The sequence below is a fragment of the Zonotrichia albicollis genome, chromosome 15 (assembly GCF_047830755.1).
Source record: "Zonotrichia albicollis isolate bZonAlb1 chromosome 15, bZonAlb1.hap1, whole genome shotgun sequence".
NCBI classification, from domain to species: Eukaryota; Metazoa; Chordata; class Aves; order Passeriformes; family Passerellidae; genus Zonotrichia; species Zonotrichia albicollis.
In genome coordinates this window covers 16976600-16994600 of record NC_133833.1, presented here as the reverse complement: position 1 = coordinate 16994600, position 18001 = coordinate 16976600, and the positions used below count along the sequence as shown (strand labels likewise).

Genomic DNA, 18001 nt, shown 5'->3' with positions numbered 1-18001 from the left:
CGCTGTCGTACATCTCTGGTATATCAAAAGCAGCATTGGAGTCCTAAAAGGGACAGAGGTATCTTTATATTCTTCACATGGAAGTTTTCATACCTGCATTTTAACACCATTTTTTTTGTTAAAACCTGGTTTTGTCAAGACTCTTTAGAACTGTGCATTTAATGTACCTGCACATGTGAGATGTGAACAGGAATTTGCATGTGTAACCTGTGTTTATCTGTAGTTTTTGTTATTTACTGCTTATTTGTGACTTCAGGTTACTAAAGTGATTCCCAATAAACAAAGCTAGACCACAGTGATTTGTTAGAGATGTTTGGCATGTTAACCAGTGTGTCTGCTGAACTCTATCCTGTGTCATGTCACCACACCAGAACTCAAGCTCTCTTTTTAAAATGTGCATGTTTTTAACACCTTTGCTTCAGCAGCTTCCTGCATAACTCTTCTTTCTCTTCCCTAAACCCTCTTGCATTTCCAAACAAATTAAAATATCACTTGTTAAAACCCTGGTAGGTATATTCTGCTGACACTTTTATTTCTGGAGTTTTGGGGTGTTCTCATCAAAGCTGAAGCCAACATCCCATTCATGCAGACAAAACAGACTGGGGCCCATTCTTTCAGCCTGGGCCTGCACCAGTGAGGATCTGGGGCTTGCAGGGGTTTGGCATGCAGGAGCCTGAGTGCTGCTGAAGTTAAAATGTCCTTCGTTAAGCAGGCACACCCAGCAGACACGGGACTTTGTGTGTGTGCAAGTCAAGCCTCGAGAACTTGTTTTTCCAGCTGTGACTTTGTGTTGCACCCTCACCCGAGGGGCTGCAGTCCCACAGAGCTTGAGCCACCTCCAGCGAGGGCAGCAGGATCTGTGGGGGCCTGCAGAGGGGAGAAGTGCTGAGGAGCAGCTCCAGTGCAGCGTTTGTTGAAATAGCACATCCAAATTAAAGTTTTACCATGCAGTGACTCATCCCTGTACAGAGAGCAGTTATTGCTCTGTACACGACACTCATTAGTATGCAAAGTGCTGTTTGGGTTGGTAGGAAATGGATTAAATGTCAGGCACTGATAGAATCTTAAAGCTTTCTGAGGCCCCTCAAAGAAATCACAGGCACCAGCAGCCCTGCACTTAGAGCAGAACTAAGGCATAAGGAAGGGCTTGGAGCCCTGGTTAGGTGGCATTTGTCACTCATCTGTCCTGAGGGGTTGTTGAGTGCAGACCAGGCACCCCTTCCTGCTGAGGGGAGCAGATAATCTATTTCTAAGGTCCTCTAAGTTTCCTTACAATGTTCATTTAAGGTTAATGTATCAAAATACTACATTCAGTTTTTAAAGTAGCCTTTTGTTGGCTAATACCAGTGCTGATCTTGTAATTGTAACTTGTGTGAGTGCTGACCTGTGTACAGGTAAACATATGTACATCATGTTTAGTGTTTAAACATAAAGCATTTCCAGCTGTGAGTGATTTTAGGGTGTTTTTACATGTCAGAAGTTAAATCAAACCCACTGCTTCTGCAGAGTGTCTTCTGTTCCCATGCAGAGGTCAGGAAGAATAGAGCCCTTAGGGTAATTTCTGAGGAAAAGGTGCCAGAAAAACCTGATCTTGAGGACAGATTCCTGACACACGTTGGTGTCATGGGCTGCTTATTTGGGAATAGGTGCACTGTGAAGGGTGAGGGAAATCCCAGAGCACAAGAGTGAGTGTGAAATGTCAGGCTCTGCTTCAGGCACAAATTTCAGCTGTAAGGAGTAACCTGGAGACTGCTGTCCCATTGCTGTGGGGAGTGAGTCGGAAGAGAAGCTTCTTCCAGATGAGAAACCCACATCCTGCTGGATTTGTAGAGTTGGAAATTGTGGAAATAACAGTAGCAAGAGCACAGTGTTGCTTTTTTAAGGATGATGCTTGCAGAGGTATTTTGCAGTGTTTGTTGGACTGTGGGAAAACCGTTGGGCCCTGGGAGCAAGTTGGTAATGGTGGCTGGTGAAATCAGAATAACCTAACACAGACTTGGGCACTTCCAGCTGCTTTGTGTGCCACGCGTGGCTGCAGCTGGGGCAGCCGGCTCACGGAGGGTTTGTGGCTCCAGATTGTGAGGCTGTGAATGGGCCAGAGAGGCATTCCCACCTTCCCCTGAGGAAAAGGGAGAGCAGAAACAAAAGAGAATTAAAATGGCTTTTTGAACCCATTTTGTAACTGGGGCTGAAGCCTCGGCACGTACTCGGAAAGGAACCTCTGTTATGTCCGGTTTCCTGATACAGCGCCGTGAAACGCACAAGCCCGTGCAGAAACACTACTATGAGCAGCACTGTTGTTCATTCAGTGTTCCATTATCCCCTCCCTCAGTGAGGTGAGGGGTCTGCGCCTGCCGGGTCAGCCGCTGTCCCGAGGGCGGCTGGGGGAGCCTCGGGGGTGCCCAGTAACGGGGAGTGTTGGCACCCCCCTGTGAGAGCCCCGGGCCCTTCGGGGATCCCTCCGTGAGTCCCCGGGGGTGTTCGGTCCCCGCCCCCTCACCGCCGCTGCCACAAGATGGCGGCCGCCCCGCCGGACTGCGCTTCCCGGCGTGCCCCGCGCCGCCACGCGAAATGGCCGCCAGGTGCCTTGCAGGACTACAGCTCCCAGCATGCCGCGCGCCGGGAGGAGGGTGGGGGAAAAAGACTACACGTCCCAGTGTGCATCGCGCCGCCCCCCCGCCGATGCTGCGGCCTGCCGAGCGCCTGCCGCCGCCGCTTCCGGGGGGGGGGGGCGGAGCCGGCGGGGGCCCGGCGTTGGCGGAAGTGACGTCAGGTCCGGCGGTGTGTGGCGGAGCGGGGCGGGCCGGGCCGAGCGCGGACCGGGCGGAGCGGAGCGGGGCCGGTGGGTCCGGTGGGGTCCGGGCGGGTCACGGCGGAGCGGCGGCTCCTCTGCGCACCGCAGGTGAGAGTCGGGGAACGGCCCCGGGCACGCACCGCCGGCGCCGCCGCGGGGGCTCGAGGGCGCCGCCCCCTCCCCTGAGGCGGCGCCGGGCCGCGGCCTCCACCCCCCGCGGCGGGGCCGCCCCTCGGTATTGTCTGCGGCGCCATCCGGGGCCTGCGGGGGCGGCTGGTGCCGAACAAAGCGGAGCCGGGGGGCGGCGGCCCTGCCGCGTTACCTACCGCCCGCGCGGGGCCGAGCGCGGGGCCCGGGGTTACCGGCACCGGGTACCGACAACACCGGCTCGCGGCCCCGCCGCTGCCGAAACGTGGCCCCGGAGCGGGTCCGCCCAGCCGCCCGGGGGCCCCGTCCCTGGCGGGGCGCTGCTCCCACAAGCCCCGGCTGAGCCCCGCGCGGGGGAGGCGGCTGCGTTCGGTAACCTCCAGCGCTGCCTCCCAGGCGTTTCTATCAGATAGCGCTGGCGTCCCGCGTGCATTTGATTAAGAAATCTGTTTATTGGAGAGTATAATTATTAGGCGGTTTTAATCAGCTCCCTCGATAAGTGCCGTGTGCTAATCTCGATAGATAAGGAGGAGCTGGGCCGGTGCTGCCTACTCGCAGGGGCAATCAGCGGCTGATAAACAAGTCGCTGACTTCTGCCCCAGCTGCTCTAAAACACCTTCCTTTAATCTTCGGCTCCCACTAAAACCGTGTTAGCTTTGGGTGCTTAAAGCAAATATCGTAGTTTTTTTTACTTAATAATTCTCTTTTTTCCTGTGGCGGGTGAGGAGCTGTGGTTGCTGCATGGAATTAGGCCTGACCTCACCTCCGGAGAAGGCAGTGGATAATCTTCTTTCGTGACTGGGTTTTAAATGCAGCCTCTTCAGTCACAAAGCTTTGAATTTTAATGATGGTCGGTCAAGGGCTCTTCATGGCTGTAACTGCAGCAAAATTCAGGGAAATGGGTGAATTACTGGGCCTTAGTGATGTTCTGGAGTAGCAAGCTGCACACTGCATACAGAAAACAGCTCAGGGTTAGCTGAAAGCCTGTTGTTACAGGATTTTTTATTTCTGTCTTCATTCCTAAGATACAAGTCCTGTTTTTAATTAATGTGTTTGCTTATGCACTTGCAGTGTGCTTGCTCCACCACCCCCACTCCACACCAAAATCCCAGAGGAGCTTGGGTCAGAACCTCACAGCGTGTCACCGTGGCAGAATTCTCCCCGTTTTCTGTTCCTTAGCACTGCCAGTGTTACATTTCCTCTTCTACAGTGAGGAGCTTTGAGCTCCTCTGCTTCCCACCTACTCCCAGATGGAAAATGGGTTATTTTTATTCCCAGCAGCAGTGTAGCCTGGCACTGGGGCTTGTTTCCTGCAGCATCCTGCTTGGATTGGGCCTTTTTGCAAGACTGAGGTGGCATTTGGCTCTCCCCCTCAGAATTCCCTGACTGAAAAGGTTGTACCAGTACTGGTGGAACAAGACTGAGCTTGTCCCCACACGTGAGCACAGAAACCTGGTCTGTGTCTCAGAGTGGAAAAATGGGAAGGTTTATTTGTTCTGGAAGGTTTGCTTGTTCTGTTGGAAGCTGCAGAAAATGAAATCAGGGGTGCTGTGAGTGAGGAGCCAGCCTGGGGCTTCCTCAGAGCTCCTGCAGGGAAAGTGAGTGTGGGCAAGGCATGAATGGTCTGAGGGCTTCATCAGATAAACTTCAAATGTTCAGGCTGAGAAATGAGCCTGGAAGATCATCCCCATCATCCTTGGTGGACAAAGCTGGTTTGGTCCAAGCTGCACTTCCCTCCCTCCCTCCTAAAGCTGGAGCTCCTGTCTGGTGGGAACACTGCAGAAACGGGAAAGCTGGCCTGTGATTCAACCAATTACCCTTCCAAGCTTTTACACAAACAAGTAGGGTTGGTTTGTTGGGTTTGGGTTGGTTTTTTAATTATTTTTACCATTCTGGACTTGTCTGGGTACAGTCACCTTTGTGTAGAAGCTGCCCGAGTTCCTCGCTGCTGAGGCAGTTACTTTCAGCAAAATAATAATATCAAGAATAGCTCCACAAAAGAGAAGGTGAAAAGATATGACAGTCAAAAGTGGGGGGGGGGGGAGGAAATTTGGTTTTTTAGGCTTTTTTTCCTGTACTCCATCCCATGTGTTGGTTTGGGAACAGCTGAAGTGGCTTAAAGCAATTTCAAGCTTGAATCGGGGTATTAAACACAACGTCCTTTCCTGTTTTATGTAAATGCTGCCAGTAATCCTCAGCAAGTTTGTGTTGAAAGAACATCAAAAAGAACCTGTTTTCCCTGGTGGAATAGCCAGGGGAATACAGGCATCTGCTCCCAGTTGTGGCACTTCCCAGGGAGCTGCAGTGACTTCTGTGCTGGGGTTTGCCTTTGATAGGGAAACGTGGAACACAGCAAGGCAGGCAGGTTCCTTCTGCTTTGTGCTTTTCTTAACTGGTCACTCAGATCTGGCAGGTTTTTAGCTGGTATCAGCAAGAGTTTTGAACCCAAACTTGCATTAATTCCCTAGATAACAGAACCAACTGGAATGCAAAGAGAAAATGTGAGGTGCTGGTTGATAAGCCCTTGTACTGTAATAACAACAAGGCTGCATTTTAACACCCTCCTCTCTGAAGTCACTCTTTGATATGCAGACAACAAAGTTTTGTTAATAAAATAAAAATATTTTCACTTTTGCTGCAACTTTCGTTGCGAATTTTAACATGAGAAAAACATTAAAATTTGATTTGAGTCATGGATTTTTTGGTCAGGTTTTTTTTAAGTCTTTTTTTATGCCATTGCCTCACTTTGTGTACTGTTTAAAGAAAATTGATACTCCCAGTGTTAGTATCCAACAAATACTGAGCTTTTCCAGTGTTGATCTGTTTATTTGGGCATGGCACAGAAGGGCAGCAATGTTGTGTCACCTCAGAGCACACAGATTTCCAGGTGGCCCTGTGCAGGGTCAGTTCCTCGTGGTTTCTGCTCACTGCAAGGTTTCCCAGCAGGACAGGGCTGTGAAACCTGGCTCGTGCCATCACACACAACACTGAAAAGTGCTCTGGAAAACAAATTCTCCTTTTGAGTGTTTCAATATTTTCCTACTGGCAAGTTTCCTACTGTTTTTTCCTGTCACTTTTCATTGGCTGTGGTGCTTGGCTGGGGTGAGGTTCAGTTTGGGAAATTAATTTGTGCCTGGAATCGGCACACAATGGGAGCGGTGCTTGTGAGGCCGCTCCTTGCTGTGATCTCACAGCTGTGCTGCAGTCAGGGCCGGGCTGCCTGGAGCCCCTGAATGCAGGTGCAGCCTCTGCTCCCTTGGGCTGGGCTGGGCAGCAGGGAATGAGGAGCCTGCAGGTGTTTGATGGTGCTCTCCTCAGTTGCAGGTTTGGGATCGGAGTGGCAGCCATGAAGGACCCGAGTCGCAGCAGTACCAGCCCCAGCATCATCAGCGAGGATGTGATCATCAACGGGCACTCCCACGAGGATGACAACCCCTTTGCTGAGTACATGTGGATGGAGAACGAGGAGGAGTTCAACAGGCAGGCAAGTAACTCCCTGCTTTGCATGGCCCCTCTGTCCTTTGTCACTTCCCAGGGACAAAATCCCAGCTGGGGTCCACCACTGACCCTCCTTCAGATGGGCTCTCTGGAGTGATCCTGGGGAACAAACAGCTCTCCCTTGCTGATCTTCTGTAGTCCTGGTGGAAAATACAGGAAGTGCAGCACGTTCTAATGCATCCATTAATTAATTCCCTGCTTCTGCAGAGGGAGGGGAGAGCAGAGAACTGACAGAAGTACGTGGCACTTGGGAAGGGCTGGCCCGGGAAGCGTTCGTGTGTGGACGTGCTGAGTGCCCCAGTGCTGAGCTGGGGAATTCCAGGTGCACGCCTGCCTTGGGAACAGCCCTGCTGCTCCTCAGGGTGCTGGTGGCAGCTGCTCATTTTCATACTTGAGTCTTACAGCTCCCTTTTTTATCCAGTGGGAAGGAAGCCTTACCTTCCTCTGTCATCCTTTTCTCTCCTGCTCTGGGGACAGCCCATATATTTCCACACCCCTTTCCCATTCCCAGCTTGCTCTGTGCCCTCCATAGCTGCTGCCTGTGCTGAGTTACCAGCACAGGATCCTCAGGGTGCCAGCAGCTCTGAGCTCACTCAGAGCCAGGTTTGCTCACAAAAACTCTCTTCTCTTGTGCATTGTTTCCTGTTTGGTGGCTTTTTCCCCCTGGGAAATGTCCCACAGTTAGCATACAGGGGGTGTAGTTGTGCCATGATTTTTCAGGCACAGATTCCACTGTCAGAGCAGAGGAAAGGTGGGAGTCTGAGGGGAGAAGGGTCATGCTCAGACATGGGGCAGCCTGGTCACCTGCTGCTGCAGACACAGCCCTCTGGGAGCCTGAGCAAGTTAAACTGCAGCTGGAAAATAAAAATTTCCAGCATTTGGGGAATTAAATGTTATTTAGTACTGCTGGAGCTGCCCTGGAGGCACCTGTAGGGCTACAGGCCTGTAACCAAGCCCCTGGAGCTGCTGTGTAACAGGAGCCTGTGACCATGTGCCCCCAGCAGGAGGGAGGCAGTGCTGCTCTGGGGAATCACTGAGTCAGCCCTGGGTGCCTCTGCAGTGCCTGGGCGGTGCCTCTGAGCATGTGGGGATGAGTCCCCGTTCCCCAGAGCACCAGGTGAGCTCGTGGGTGTGTTTGCCCCAAGGGCAAGGACCCAGATTGCACAGCACTCCTGATAATCTGGTGTTAATGTTTTTGATTTGGTGTTTGTGGTAACTGAATTTCCACTCCAGGATTGAGGAGGTGTTTGATTTCAGAGCAAAGGGGTAGACGGGAAAACTTGTTCGAGCTTCCACTGAGTGAACTTCTAAATCTGTCCTGAATCAATTTTCCATTCCCTTGTGTCTGGGCCAGTCCTTCACACCAGCTTCTGTTTCCCTGCTTTCCTCTCTTACACACTCTGATTCAGGACATGGAAAGTTTGTAGGATGATCTCGCTCCAAAGCTCGTTTACTGAACAGCCAAGGAAAACTGCTTTAATCTCTGCAGTGCCAGTTCTGCCTGGCTTGGTTTGTGCTGCTCCCAGGACAGCAGGGCTGCATTCCTCCCAGCTGCTGGCATCAGGTGGGGTTCCCCAGGAGAGCACAGTGGGTGAGCACACGCTGGCAGCCAGCAGAGGCTGCCTGTTCCAGGTGACAGGCAGGGGTTATTTTTTCCCCAGGAGTCCCACAGGACACTTTCCTGGGGAGTGTTTCCTGGCTCTGTGTCTTGGCACAGCTCCCTTCCTCATACTTGCAGCGAGCTCAGTCCAGGCTAGTTGGTACAGCTGAAATCTTTGCTTGGGACCTACATTTTCCTTCTCCTTCAGGTCATAACAAGCAGCAAACCAAACAGCTGGGGCTGGGGGGTTCTCCTGCCTCTCCCTCTCAGCTGCAGCCCCGATCCCTTGCACAAAGCACTGATGTCCTTGCTGCATGGGCTGAGCTGGGGTGCTGCTGACAGCTGGGAAGGTCACTGGGTGCACACACCTGGGAATGAACCCCCCAGGAGCCCACAATGGATCTGTTGCTGAAACAGTTTCTTTTCCTTGCACAGATCGAAGAGGAGTTGTGGGAGGAAGAATTTATCGAGCGCTGTTTCCAGGAGATGCTGGAAGAGGAGGAGGAGCATGAGTGGTTTATTCCAGCCCGTGATCTCCCACAAACAATGGATCAAATCCAGGACCAGTTCAATGACCTTGTTATCAGTGACAGCTCATCGCTGGAGGATCTGGTGGTAAGCTCAGCTTCTCATTCTGTTTCTAAAGCTCAAGTCTTTGTGCAAGGCTGGGGTTATTGCTGCTTATGGCAGGAGAAAGTCCTTCCAGCAGAAGGGAGCCTGCTAAACCCTGCCTGGCTGTGCAGAGTAGGTGGGAAGGAGGTGTCTCTATGGGATGTGACCTGTTTGGTGGCTTTCTTCATACCCACGTGGAGCCTTTCCCATGGCACAACTGCAGGAGTGGGTGGGAGGTTGTGAAAGAAGGGCACTGAGTGGAGTCAGGGCTGGGAAAGGGTCACTGGGCATCTGCCAGCACTGACACGTTGGGCTGGTCTGGGCCCCGTCCCAGAGTCTGGTTGGGACTGGGAGAGCCACAGCAGATCCCTGGAACAATTCTAGGGAAGGGGAAAGCAGCCAAACTGTGACTGTTTCCCTCTTTTTGCTGTCTGACTTCTGTGCAGAGCTCAGCCCAAAGGAAAGGGCAGCATGTGCTTCTTTGCCCTCACAGAATCCACAGTTGCTCGTACAGAGCACAGACCCCACATGATCCTGTCACACAACTGCTCTGAGATTCAGATGCAGACCATGACTTTCCCAAGCTGAAGCAGCTGCAGGCAGCAGTTTCAGCCTCAGTGGAGATCAGAAAAGCCTAATCCTCCATTTCTTTGTGATAAAGAGCTCCTTTTGAAGGTGCTGGTGTCCACCTTGAACTGCAGGACATGGAGCAGCAGCAGCTTGCCAGGGGGCAGGACAGGGGAGCCACAGACAGAGACATGTAAAAAATCAATACAGTGTTCATACACATGAAATTCCCAGAAGTGGCTGAAGTTCCTGGAACAAGTCACCTCTTGCTTAAATAAGCAAAATTTAAAAACCTCATGGCACGTTTTAACAGCTCAACTTGAGAAAAGGCTATTTCAGCATGAGGGGAAGCTGCTGTGTTTGGTGCATGCCTGTGGTTTGCTGCTTATTCCCTGAGCCCTCATCCAGCTGAAACTTCAGGTGGAGCTAAGGAAGGTTGGACAACTCAGGGAGTAGCACTGAGGGAGAGGAATGGGCTTTTCTGGGGACTGTTGACTGCTGCTAAGTGTAAGAAGCCTGTTGTATATACCTGCTTGTTCCTCTAAATCCATAAACCTTTGCCTCTAATTGTCTTCAGCTTAAAAATAGAAGCTGAAAATAACAATTCACCTCGATTTCTGTTCTTCCCTTCCTCAGGTCAAGAGTAATCTGAATCCAAACGCAAAGGAGTTTGTTCCTGGGGTGAAGTACTTAAACATTTGAGTAGACTGGGCCCTCTTTTGGTGGATGTAGCACAATTTCCACACTGTGAAGCCAGTATTAGAAGATTTAATTGTAAAAGCTCTCTCTTCTTGTCACTGTGTTACACTTATGCATTGCCAAAGTTTTGTTAGTCTTGCATGCTCAATAAAAGTGCTGAGACTGTTATTAAGTAAATCTGTCAAAAGTTTAATGGAAACACAATTGGGCCCTGGCTCTGTGCGAAGGAGGCAGTGAGGTAAGAAGCACCAGTCAAGTTGAGACAAAGTACCACGTTAATAAAACCTTCTGCAGACTCTGACTTTTTAAACAGGACTTGGAATTTGCGGTGAATGGTCTGTTTTTAACTAAAGATGTGTTAACTGGTGCTAGCTTGCACCTGATAATGCCTTAACTTCCAAGTGAAAGTGAGGAGATCTGATTGTTATGCAAATTAGCTAACTTTCCTTTGAGGTATCAGTGTTGTTACTAATGTTAATTTCCCCCCTTACAAAACATCGTGATCCTGGGAAGCAGCGTGAGCTTACCCCAAATCTCACAGACCTGTGCAGAGTCGTAGATCTCAGCTCCTGAACTAACATCCAGGCATTTGGGAGGAAGCAGTTCCCTGTCCTTTGCAGTGTGTGATCATGTTAGAAACCTTCCCTTCCCTTCCCGTGCTGTTCAGGGAGGTGTGAGATCCATCACAGTTCCTGCCAAGAACAGGCATCCCACACAGCACTGCCTATGGAACCCTTAGCATCCAACTCCCCACAGCTGGATTTAACCAGGCAAACCCCAGCATTAGTGATTTGAGTGGTGCTTTTCCCTTGCTTTGTTTAATCATCACTACACAATAGTCTACAGCACAACGACTTTTTGGGGTTCTTTTTTTTTTTTGGTTTTTTGGTTGTTGGTTTTTTTTTCTTTTAATAAAGCTAGAACAGTTTTGGCTTCTTAAACTTCATATTTGGGTAGGTTAAGCTGCCATACGTGTTCAGTGTGAATAGTGTTTAAGTTGAAAATATTGTAAAAAAATTATATTTTTTCAAAAATATTTAAAAAAATAAATAATAGTAGAACTGATGTGGTGGCTGTCTCATAACTGGGCATCTGGCACGGGAACTCACTTGGCAGCGTGTGGAGGACAGGGCTGGCACTGTGGAACCCCCAGGATCATGGCTGGAGCTGGAACTCTTCATGGAATCAGACTGCTCTGGGTTGGAAGAGACTTGAGAGACCCAGTTCCATGGGCAGGGATGCCTTCCACTGTTCCAGGCTGCTCCAAGCCCTGTCCAGCCTGGCCTTGGATGCTTCCAGGGATGGGATTTGTTCCTCTCCTCCCCCTCCATGCTCTCCCATCGTTTTCCCTGTGGCTGTTGCCAGGCTGTCCCTGCTGGCAGCCCTGGGAGCAGCTGAGGGCCCTCAGAAGGTGCTGCTGGTGCCTGGCACTGGAGCCCCAGAGCTGGAGTCGAGTGCTGGCCCAACAGCTTCTGCAGCCCCATCCACTCTTGGTTCATGGAATCTCCTGACTTGGACCCACAAGGATCAAGCCCAGACCCTGCTCAGGACAGGCCAGCCTCGCAGTATCTCCTTTTTAAGCTCGGATTCAAGCGAGGCCCAGCTGAGCTGCAGCTCTGCAGGACGGGTAGGGTGAGGCGGGGCCTTCCCGCAGGTGCTGCCCTGTGTCAGGAGAGCCTCTCCCTGCTGGGGGAGCTGCACCAACGCCTTCTGCTCTGCTCTGCAGAATGGTCATGGAGCTACCCCAGCCCTGTGCTGGGCACTGCCTTCCCTTCCTACACGCAGAGCTGGCTAAACTTCTCCAGGATTTCCACTGACCTGGGGAGAGTATAGACTGGAGCACCTAAAGGAAAAGGTCAGCAAATAACACACAGCTGGTTTCTCTCTGCAGTGGGAATTCCACCAGCGAGTCCTGCGTGGCTGCAGTGTTTGTCCACGAGCTTTGTCCACCTCGGGGTGGTGGCAGCTGAGTGCAGCATTCAGGAGCCAGCACATGGAGCAGCCAGGCTGCCCTGACTGCCGTGGCTGCCCTGCTGGAGCTGGGTTTATCCCTCTGCTGTGTCCCATAGCACTGGGATGTTCACTGGGGAGGAGCTGCCCTGTCCATGCTGCCCTGCTGGTTTGGGGTGTGACTGCAGCAGAGGGGTGGCACCCAGCCCTGAGCAGCGCTGGCACAGCAGCACTGGCACAGCAGCACTGGCACTGCCCCCAGGCTCCCTCAGTCCTGCTCCTGCCCCAGGGGGTGGGGACAAGGACATAGGAGGGGACCCCGCTGGCCAGAGAGGTGTCACACACTGTCACACTCTGCTCAGCACCAGGACAGCAGCCAAAGAGGGGCTCAGAGCCTGGCTGGTGCTCTGGGAGGTGGGGAGTAATTGTATTTGCATCCCTTGGGGGTTATTTTAACTTGGGGTGTTTTTTTTCCCTCATCTTCACTTTTAACAGATTTTCTCACTTCTCTCCCTGCTCAGGTTTGGGAGTGAGTGTGTGACAGTGCCACCCCGGGCCGTGACAGGGTTGTGCAATGTTGCCTCAGCTCAACTTTGGTGCTAAATCCAGGCCAAGGACTGGCCTGACCCCGCTGTGGTGTGGGTCAGCCACCTCCGTGGCTGCAGCTGAGAGCAGCCTGGGGCATCGGGGCAGTGTCACCAGCACGGCCAGGACAGGGCCAGCGCTCCAGAGCTCCTGGGCCAGGAAGGGTTTGTGCTGAGCTGCCTCTCCCACAGCCCCGGGTTCAGGCAGAGCCCACCTGGAAGGACTCCAGGGTGTCTGAGTGCCTGGAGGCCAGGAGGAGCACGGTCAAAGGTGCACAAAGGGCGAGGGAACGGTGCAGGAGGCAGCACAGACACTGGTGGCACACGTGCACTTGAATATATTATCTTATTTAATGTGTCATCTTAAGTTAGGCATCCTAAGGCTGGTCTGGACCCTGCCCCACGCAGAGCCCGTGCCAGCTGCTGGCTCACCGTGCCGGAGCCGAGGGCACGGCACGGTGAAAATCCGCCGCCCCGGGTGGGAGTCGGTGCCCCGGGGCTCCGGCTGGCTCCGATGTGGCTGAGGGGCTCCAGCGAGCGCTGGACGAGTCTCAGGCAGCTGAAGCTTCGTGTGGAGCCTGGCACGGGATGGCGGTGCCCAGGCTGTGCCCCGGAGCTCGGGGTGTCCCCAGGAGCAGCGTTTGTTTCCCCAGCCCCTCGATCGAGCCGAGCAGCCTTGGCTGTGCCTTTGGTGGGCGCTGCCGAACCCCGAGAGCCCCCCGGGAGCTCGGCTCGGCTCCTCCGGCGCTGGGGCGGGACCTGAGCGCCCCTGGCTCAGACCTTGGTGCACACCGAGCCCCCGTCCGGGCCCTCTGCGGCCACCGAGCCGCTGCCGCCCGGCCGGGCCCGGAACCCGGTGAACACCGGGCAGATGGGCACGCTCCGGAGCCAGCGGCTGCTCCGCACCGCGCCCATGCCGAAGGGGAAGTCGTAGCTCCTCAGGTTGGCGCTGCTCGAGCTGTCCGAGTGCGCTCCTGCCTTCCACTGCACCAGCCCTCGTTCCTCCTGGGTCCCTGCGGGGTGTCCGGTGTCACCCCCGGCCCTGCCATCCCCCCCGGCAGCTCTAAACCGACAGGAACCGGCCCCAGCCCCGCTGCCCCCCTGCCCGCCCGTGTGCCCTGTTACCCGGGATGGTGTTGTCCAGGATGAAGGCAAGAGTGCCCCCGACGAACATCTCCGTGGTCAGCAGCACCGTCAGGATCTGGTCCAGCTCGGGGACACCTGCGGCAGCGTGGGACGGGGCCGGGGTGCTGTGAGGAGCCGGATTTCCCCCTGCTCCCCGGCAGATGTGCGCTCCTCTCTCCCCAAACCGCGGCTCTCCGCGGGCCGTACCTGTGTTAATGGCCCCGGGGTGGGAATCCAGGTAGTTCGGCAGCACCAGCCCGAAAAACATGGCAAAGCCCAGCACGAAGAGGTTTCGGGAGGAGTTCATGTCGACGAACTGCAGGTTGGAGAGGCCGACGGCCGTGATCATTCCTGCCGGCAGAGACGCGGCGATGCAGGCGGGGGAGCCGGGGCTGCCCCAGCCGCGGGTGGGTGCGAGGGGCTCCCGTTCCCCCCAAACCCGCCCTCGAGCTCACCAGCCCCGGGGCTGCGGGGACGTGGCCCAGGGCTGCGTTTGGGCATTCAGTTACCGAATAATGTGCAGAACATCCCGCCGAGCACGGGGTCGGGCAGGGAGGCGAAGAGCGCCGTGAACTTGCCGATGGTGCCCAGCAGGAGCATGATCCCGGCGCCGTACTGGATCACCCTCCTGCTCCCCACCTGCACACGGACAGCGGCAGCCGGTGACGGTGCCTGCGCCCCCCGGCCCAGCCGGGACCCGCCCCGGTACCTTGGTGATGCCCAGGACGCCGATGTTGGGGCTGGAGGACGTGGAGCCATTGCCGGTTCCCAAGAGCCCCGCGATGATGCAGGAGATGCCCTCGGTGAAAATGCCCCTGGGGAACAACACGGCCGGGCTGGTGCCCATCCCACTGACCTGCAGCATCCCTGACCGGTGTCCAGGGACGCCGCGGTGCGAGTGAGGTGCCGTGGAGGGAAGAGCAGCCGGCTGTACCTGTTGATGGCGTGCACCGGGGGCGGCGGCGCTCCTGCCAGCCGGGCACAGGAGTAGTAGTCCCCGATGGACTCGATGATGCCCGCCAGCGTGGCACTGAACATGCCCAGCACGGCTGCGGAGGTCACCGTGGGCAGCCCCCACTGGCCTGCCCGGGGGCAGAGCAGCTCAGGGCTGGGGACAGCCCAGGACCCCCCAGCCGGTGCTCACCGGTGCCACTTTGAGCCTCCCCAGGTGTTTCCCAGCCCCGGTGATGCTGGACCAGGTCCCACATCCCCTGGGCAAGGGGGTATCGGGGCACTCACAGGGGTAGGGGACGCGGAACCAGGGTGCCACGGACAGGACCTCCCCGCGGGCGTCCGTCCTGGCCTTGTAGCCGTACTCGTCGGGCCGGCTGGGGAACACTCCGGTGCGGGTCAGCACGTAGCAGATGAGCCACACCAGCATGACGGCCAGGATGATCTGCGGGCACACACGGCACCCTCCCGCACCGCTCCCGAGCCCGCCTGGGCCAAACGGGGCAAGGTGGGGCCGCCCCAGGATGCTCCCAGCCAGCCCCTACCGGGAACATCTTGAAGATCTGGACGCGGAGCAGGACAAAGCCGCGGCCCCGCCGGTAGCCGGGCAGGCAGATGGCGACCTGCCGCAGGTACTGGGCAAACAGGACAATCAGGAAGATGGTCCTGGGGGAGAGACAGATGGGATCCCTCTGAAGCCTCAGGTTTCAGCTTTTATATTTTTCAGATTCTGTGCTGCTTTAGTGTGTAATTCTGAGCTTCATATTAGGGGATGGCGAGCTCTCTGCACAGAGCAGGGAGACAAAACAGTTCCTGCACCAGCTGGGGACCAAGGACAAATGATCCAAATCTCAGACCCAAGAGCACAAACAACGTGGGCTGAGGAGAGATAAACAAGATGGGACTGCATAGGCTGGAGCTGTAATAGGACAATTAACTCCAATATGCTAATTGACCAAAACTTATAAAAGTGAAAGACCCCATGCCCAGTTGTGCATTTTGTGCCAGTTTTGGTTCATCTTGGGTGCAGCCCTGGCTGGGCTCTTGTGCTGCCCAAGGTGCATCCATTGAGGCCTCCTAATAAATCCCTGCTTTATTCTTTAGCTTTGTCCAGCCTCTGTTCTAGGCCAGCCTTCACAAGGCATCATCACCTCACACCCCTGACATCCTCCTGGCTCTGTGTTGGACAACCCTGCCCTCCTGTCCCCGTGTCCCCCGTGTCCCCCTGCCATACAGCACAGAGATGCCCCAGTGGGAGCCAGCCCGGTCACCGGCCGCCTGGAACACGGAGAGTCCGATGAGGGACACGGTGGGGGTGACGGTCAGCGGCCCGATGTAGCTGAGCAGTGCCCCGGGGAGCCCCAGCAGCCCGATGAGCACTTCCACCAGGCTGGACACTATGATGGCCCCCTGGATCTGCAGGGCACGGAGAGAGTGTCAGCAGCCTGCTGGGGAGTCAGGGTGCCACGGGGTGGTGGTAGGATGATGGCAGGGAGGTGGCAGGGTGGTGGCAGAGGGTGACAGGAAGATGGCAGGGTGGTGGCAGAGGGTGGCAGGGAGGTGGCAGGATCATGTCAGGGTGGTGCAGGGTGGTGGCAGGGCGGTGGCAGCATGGTGGCAGGGTGATGGTAGGATGGTGGCAGGGTGGTGGCAGGGTGATGGTAGGATGGTGGCAGGGAGGTGGCAGGGAGGTGGCAGGGAGGTGGCAGGATCATGGCAGGGTGGTGCAGGATGGTGCAGGGTGGTGGCAGGGTGTGCCAAGATGATGGCAGGATGATGACAGGATGGTGGCAGGATTGTGGCAGGTTGGTGCCAGGATTGAGGGAGGATTATGGCAGGTTGGTGGCAGGGGGTGGCAGGATGGTGCAGGGTGGTGGCAGGATCATGGCAGGCTGTACCTCTCGCATGCGGGGCTGCCAGATGTGCGACGTGTTGAGTGGCAGGGACCAGTTGCCGTAGATCTCCTCTGGGGATGGAGGGCGGTGAGGTGGTCCTGGGGGGCGGGGAGCAGCCGGACACCCCCTGCACCCCCCTGCCCTCACCTTCAGGTGGGCATCGCCACTTGTCCAGGGCCAGGATGGACTTGGCGGGCACGAGGAAGGCGAGGGCGCTGGCCTGGAAGAGCGGCAGCCTGCGGGGACAGAGGGATGGATGCCTGTGCCCGGGGCTGGGCACGGGGCCCGCAGGGCTGTGGCTCTACCTGATGCCCACGGTGGTCTGGATGAGGGTGGTGATGCCCACGCAGGTGAAGATGGTGCCGATGAGGTAGCTGACGGTGAGCTGGTCCTTGCCCACGCACAGGCTCTCGGCCAGCAAGAAGGGCACGGCGATGGTGCCGCTGAAGCACGTCAGGTAGTGCTGGGGGGCGAGGGGGGCTCAGCGGGGCTGGGGGTGCCCCACACCGCGGGGAACGGGGATTTGGGGTCTGACACTTGCCAGGCTGTACCTGGAAGCCGAGCAGGATGCAGAGGTACCAGGGGGGCACGTCCTCGATCTTGTAGAGCATGTCCACCTCCGGCCGGGGGGGCCTGGTGCCTGCCCCGGGCTCCTGCTGGGGGGGCACAGCTCAGCCCGTCTCACCGTGGGGCTGCGTGCAGGGACGGGCAGCCCACCCTGCCCCATGGGAGCCCCTGTGCCCGCGGGGAGGGGAGGGGTCCCGGCTGGCCGGGCTCCATCCGCAGGTGTGTCACAGATGGGTTTGGGGTGCGGCGCTGCCCACGGGATGCCCGGTACTCACCCTGCCCGCCACAGGCAGCTCCTTCCCAGGGGCGTGCGGGGAGCCCGCGGGGCCCAGAGCCAAGTTCCCATTCTGGCAGTGGGGACGAGGGAGGAGCTGGGTCAGTGCGGACCCGGGTGTCCCTCGGGGAGGGGCTGGGCTCTGCTCTGAGGGACGCGGGTGACACCGGGCCATGGCCCAGCGTGTTTCCTGTCAGTCCCACCCGGTGCCCGCTCTGACCTCCAGGAGGGGTCTGGGCTCCCAAACCCACCGATCCCTGCCTTGTATTTTGTTCCTGGAAAGTCTGGAGGGGGATCCCCCCCTGCAGGTGATGGGAAAGGTGGCACGGCCGGTCCCAGCCGCAGCATTCCAGCGTGTCCCCTCGGTCCCGCGATTCACCGCAGTCCCCAGGCTCCCCCTGGCCTTTGGCAGCCCCAGCAGGGCGTCCTGACCCTGAGCTGGCCATCGCTGGGTCGGCGTGTCCTGCCACCACCTCCCTCCCCACCGCCCGGGGATGACACCGAGGAAGGGATGGGGATGGGACAGGGACGGCGCCTGCATTCACCTGGGGCTGAGCCAGGTCTCCCGAGCGGGTCCCCATCCTCGGACGCTTCCCGGCGGCGCTGTCGCTGCTCGGGGGGTTTTATGGCCGTGGGAAGGACTTTAGTCCCCGGCCGGGCGGTGGCGGTGGCGGGGGGAGGGCGGCCATTGGCTGGGGGTTGTGAAAGCGGCGAGCGCAGCCCCGGCACGGATCAGCC

The 18001-nt window shown here is 56.3% G+C and overlaps 2 protein-coding genes across 8 annotated transcripts; one reads left to right on the top strand and one right to left on the bottom strand.

The window, feature by feature from the left end:
* The first annotated feature begins 2743 nt into the window (after nt 1–2743).
* On the top strand, nt 2744–10982 carry PAIP2 (poly(A) binding protein interacting protein 2). Of its 2 annotated transcripts, none has more exons than XM_074552200.1 (4): nt 2744–2902; nt 6260–6425; nt 8475–8654; nt 9855–10982. In XM_074552200.1, the coding sequence occupies exons 2-4, from the start codon at nt 6288–6290 to the stop codon at nt 9918–9920; spliced, it is 384 nt and encodes a 127-aa protein (XP_074408301.1). In that variant the 5' UTR covers nt 2744–2902; nt 6260–6287; the 3' UTR covers nt 9921–10982. The 2 variants fall into 2 exon arrangements, with proteins under 2 accessions (XP_074408301.1, XP_074408299.1); XM_074552198.1 differs by having other exon boundaries at nt 2768–2902; nt 6266–6425.
* A 2083-nt stretch (nt 10983–13065) lies between these two features.
* SLC23A1 (solute carrier family 23 member 1) lies at nt 13066–17979 on the bottom strand. 6 transcript variants are annotated; one of them, XM_074552131.1, is made up of 15 exons: nt 17809–17979; nt 17265–17336; nt 16974–17078; nt 16728–16885; nt 16570–16658; nt 16426–16493; nt 15762–15943; nt 15073–15193; nt 14816–14972; nt 14511–14658; nt 14286–14391; nt 14086–14215; nt 13784–13927; nt 13577–13672; nt 13066–13464 (listed from the first exon to the last, which is right to left on the bottom strand). In XM_074552131.1, the coding sequence occupies exons 1-15, from the start codon at nt 17842–17844 to the stop codon at nt 13226–13228; spliced, it is 1851 nt and encodes a 616-aa protein (XP_074408232.1). In that variant the 5' UTR covers nt 17845–17979; the 3' UTR covers nt 13066–13225. The 6 variants fall into 6 exon arrangements, 5 of the variants coding, with proteins under 5 accessions (XP_074408232.1, XP_074408234.1, XP_074408235.1 ...); XM_074552133.1 differs by having other exon boundaries at nt 16974–17075; XR_012582789.1 differs by having other exon boundaries at nt 13325–13464; nt 13577–13701.
* Between the last annotated feature and the right edge of the window lie 22 nt (nt 17980–18001).

Coding starts and splice junctions, on each gene's coding strand:
- PAIP2 (XM_074552200.1), top strand. CDS start 6,288: ATGAAGGACCCGAGTCGCAGCAGTACCAGCCCCAGCATCATCAGCGAG. Junction 6,426..8,474: donor AGGAGGAGTTCAACAGGCAG/GCAAGTAACTCC, acceptor TTCCTTGCACAG/ATCGAAGAGGAGTTGTGGGA. Junction 8,655..9,854: donor CATCGCTGGAGGATCTGGTG/GTAAGCTCAGCT, acceptor TCCCTTCCTCAG/GTCAAGAGTAATCTGAATCC.
- SLC23A1 (XM_074552131.1), bottom strand. CDS start 17,844: ATGGGGACCCGCTCGGGAGACCTGGCTCAGCCCCAG. Junction 14,659..14,815: donor GTTCCGCGTCCCCTACCCCT/GTGAGTGCCCCG, acceptor GCCCCCGGGCAG/GCCAGTGGGGGCTGCCCACG. Junction 14,392..14,510: donor CCGGTGCACGCCATCAACAG/GTACAGCCGGCT, acceptor GTTGTTCCCCAG/GGGCATTTTCACCGAGGGCA.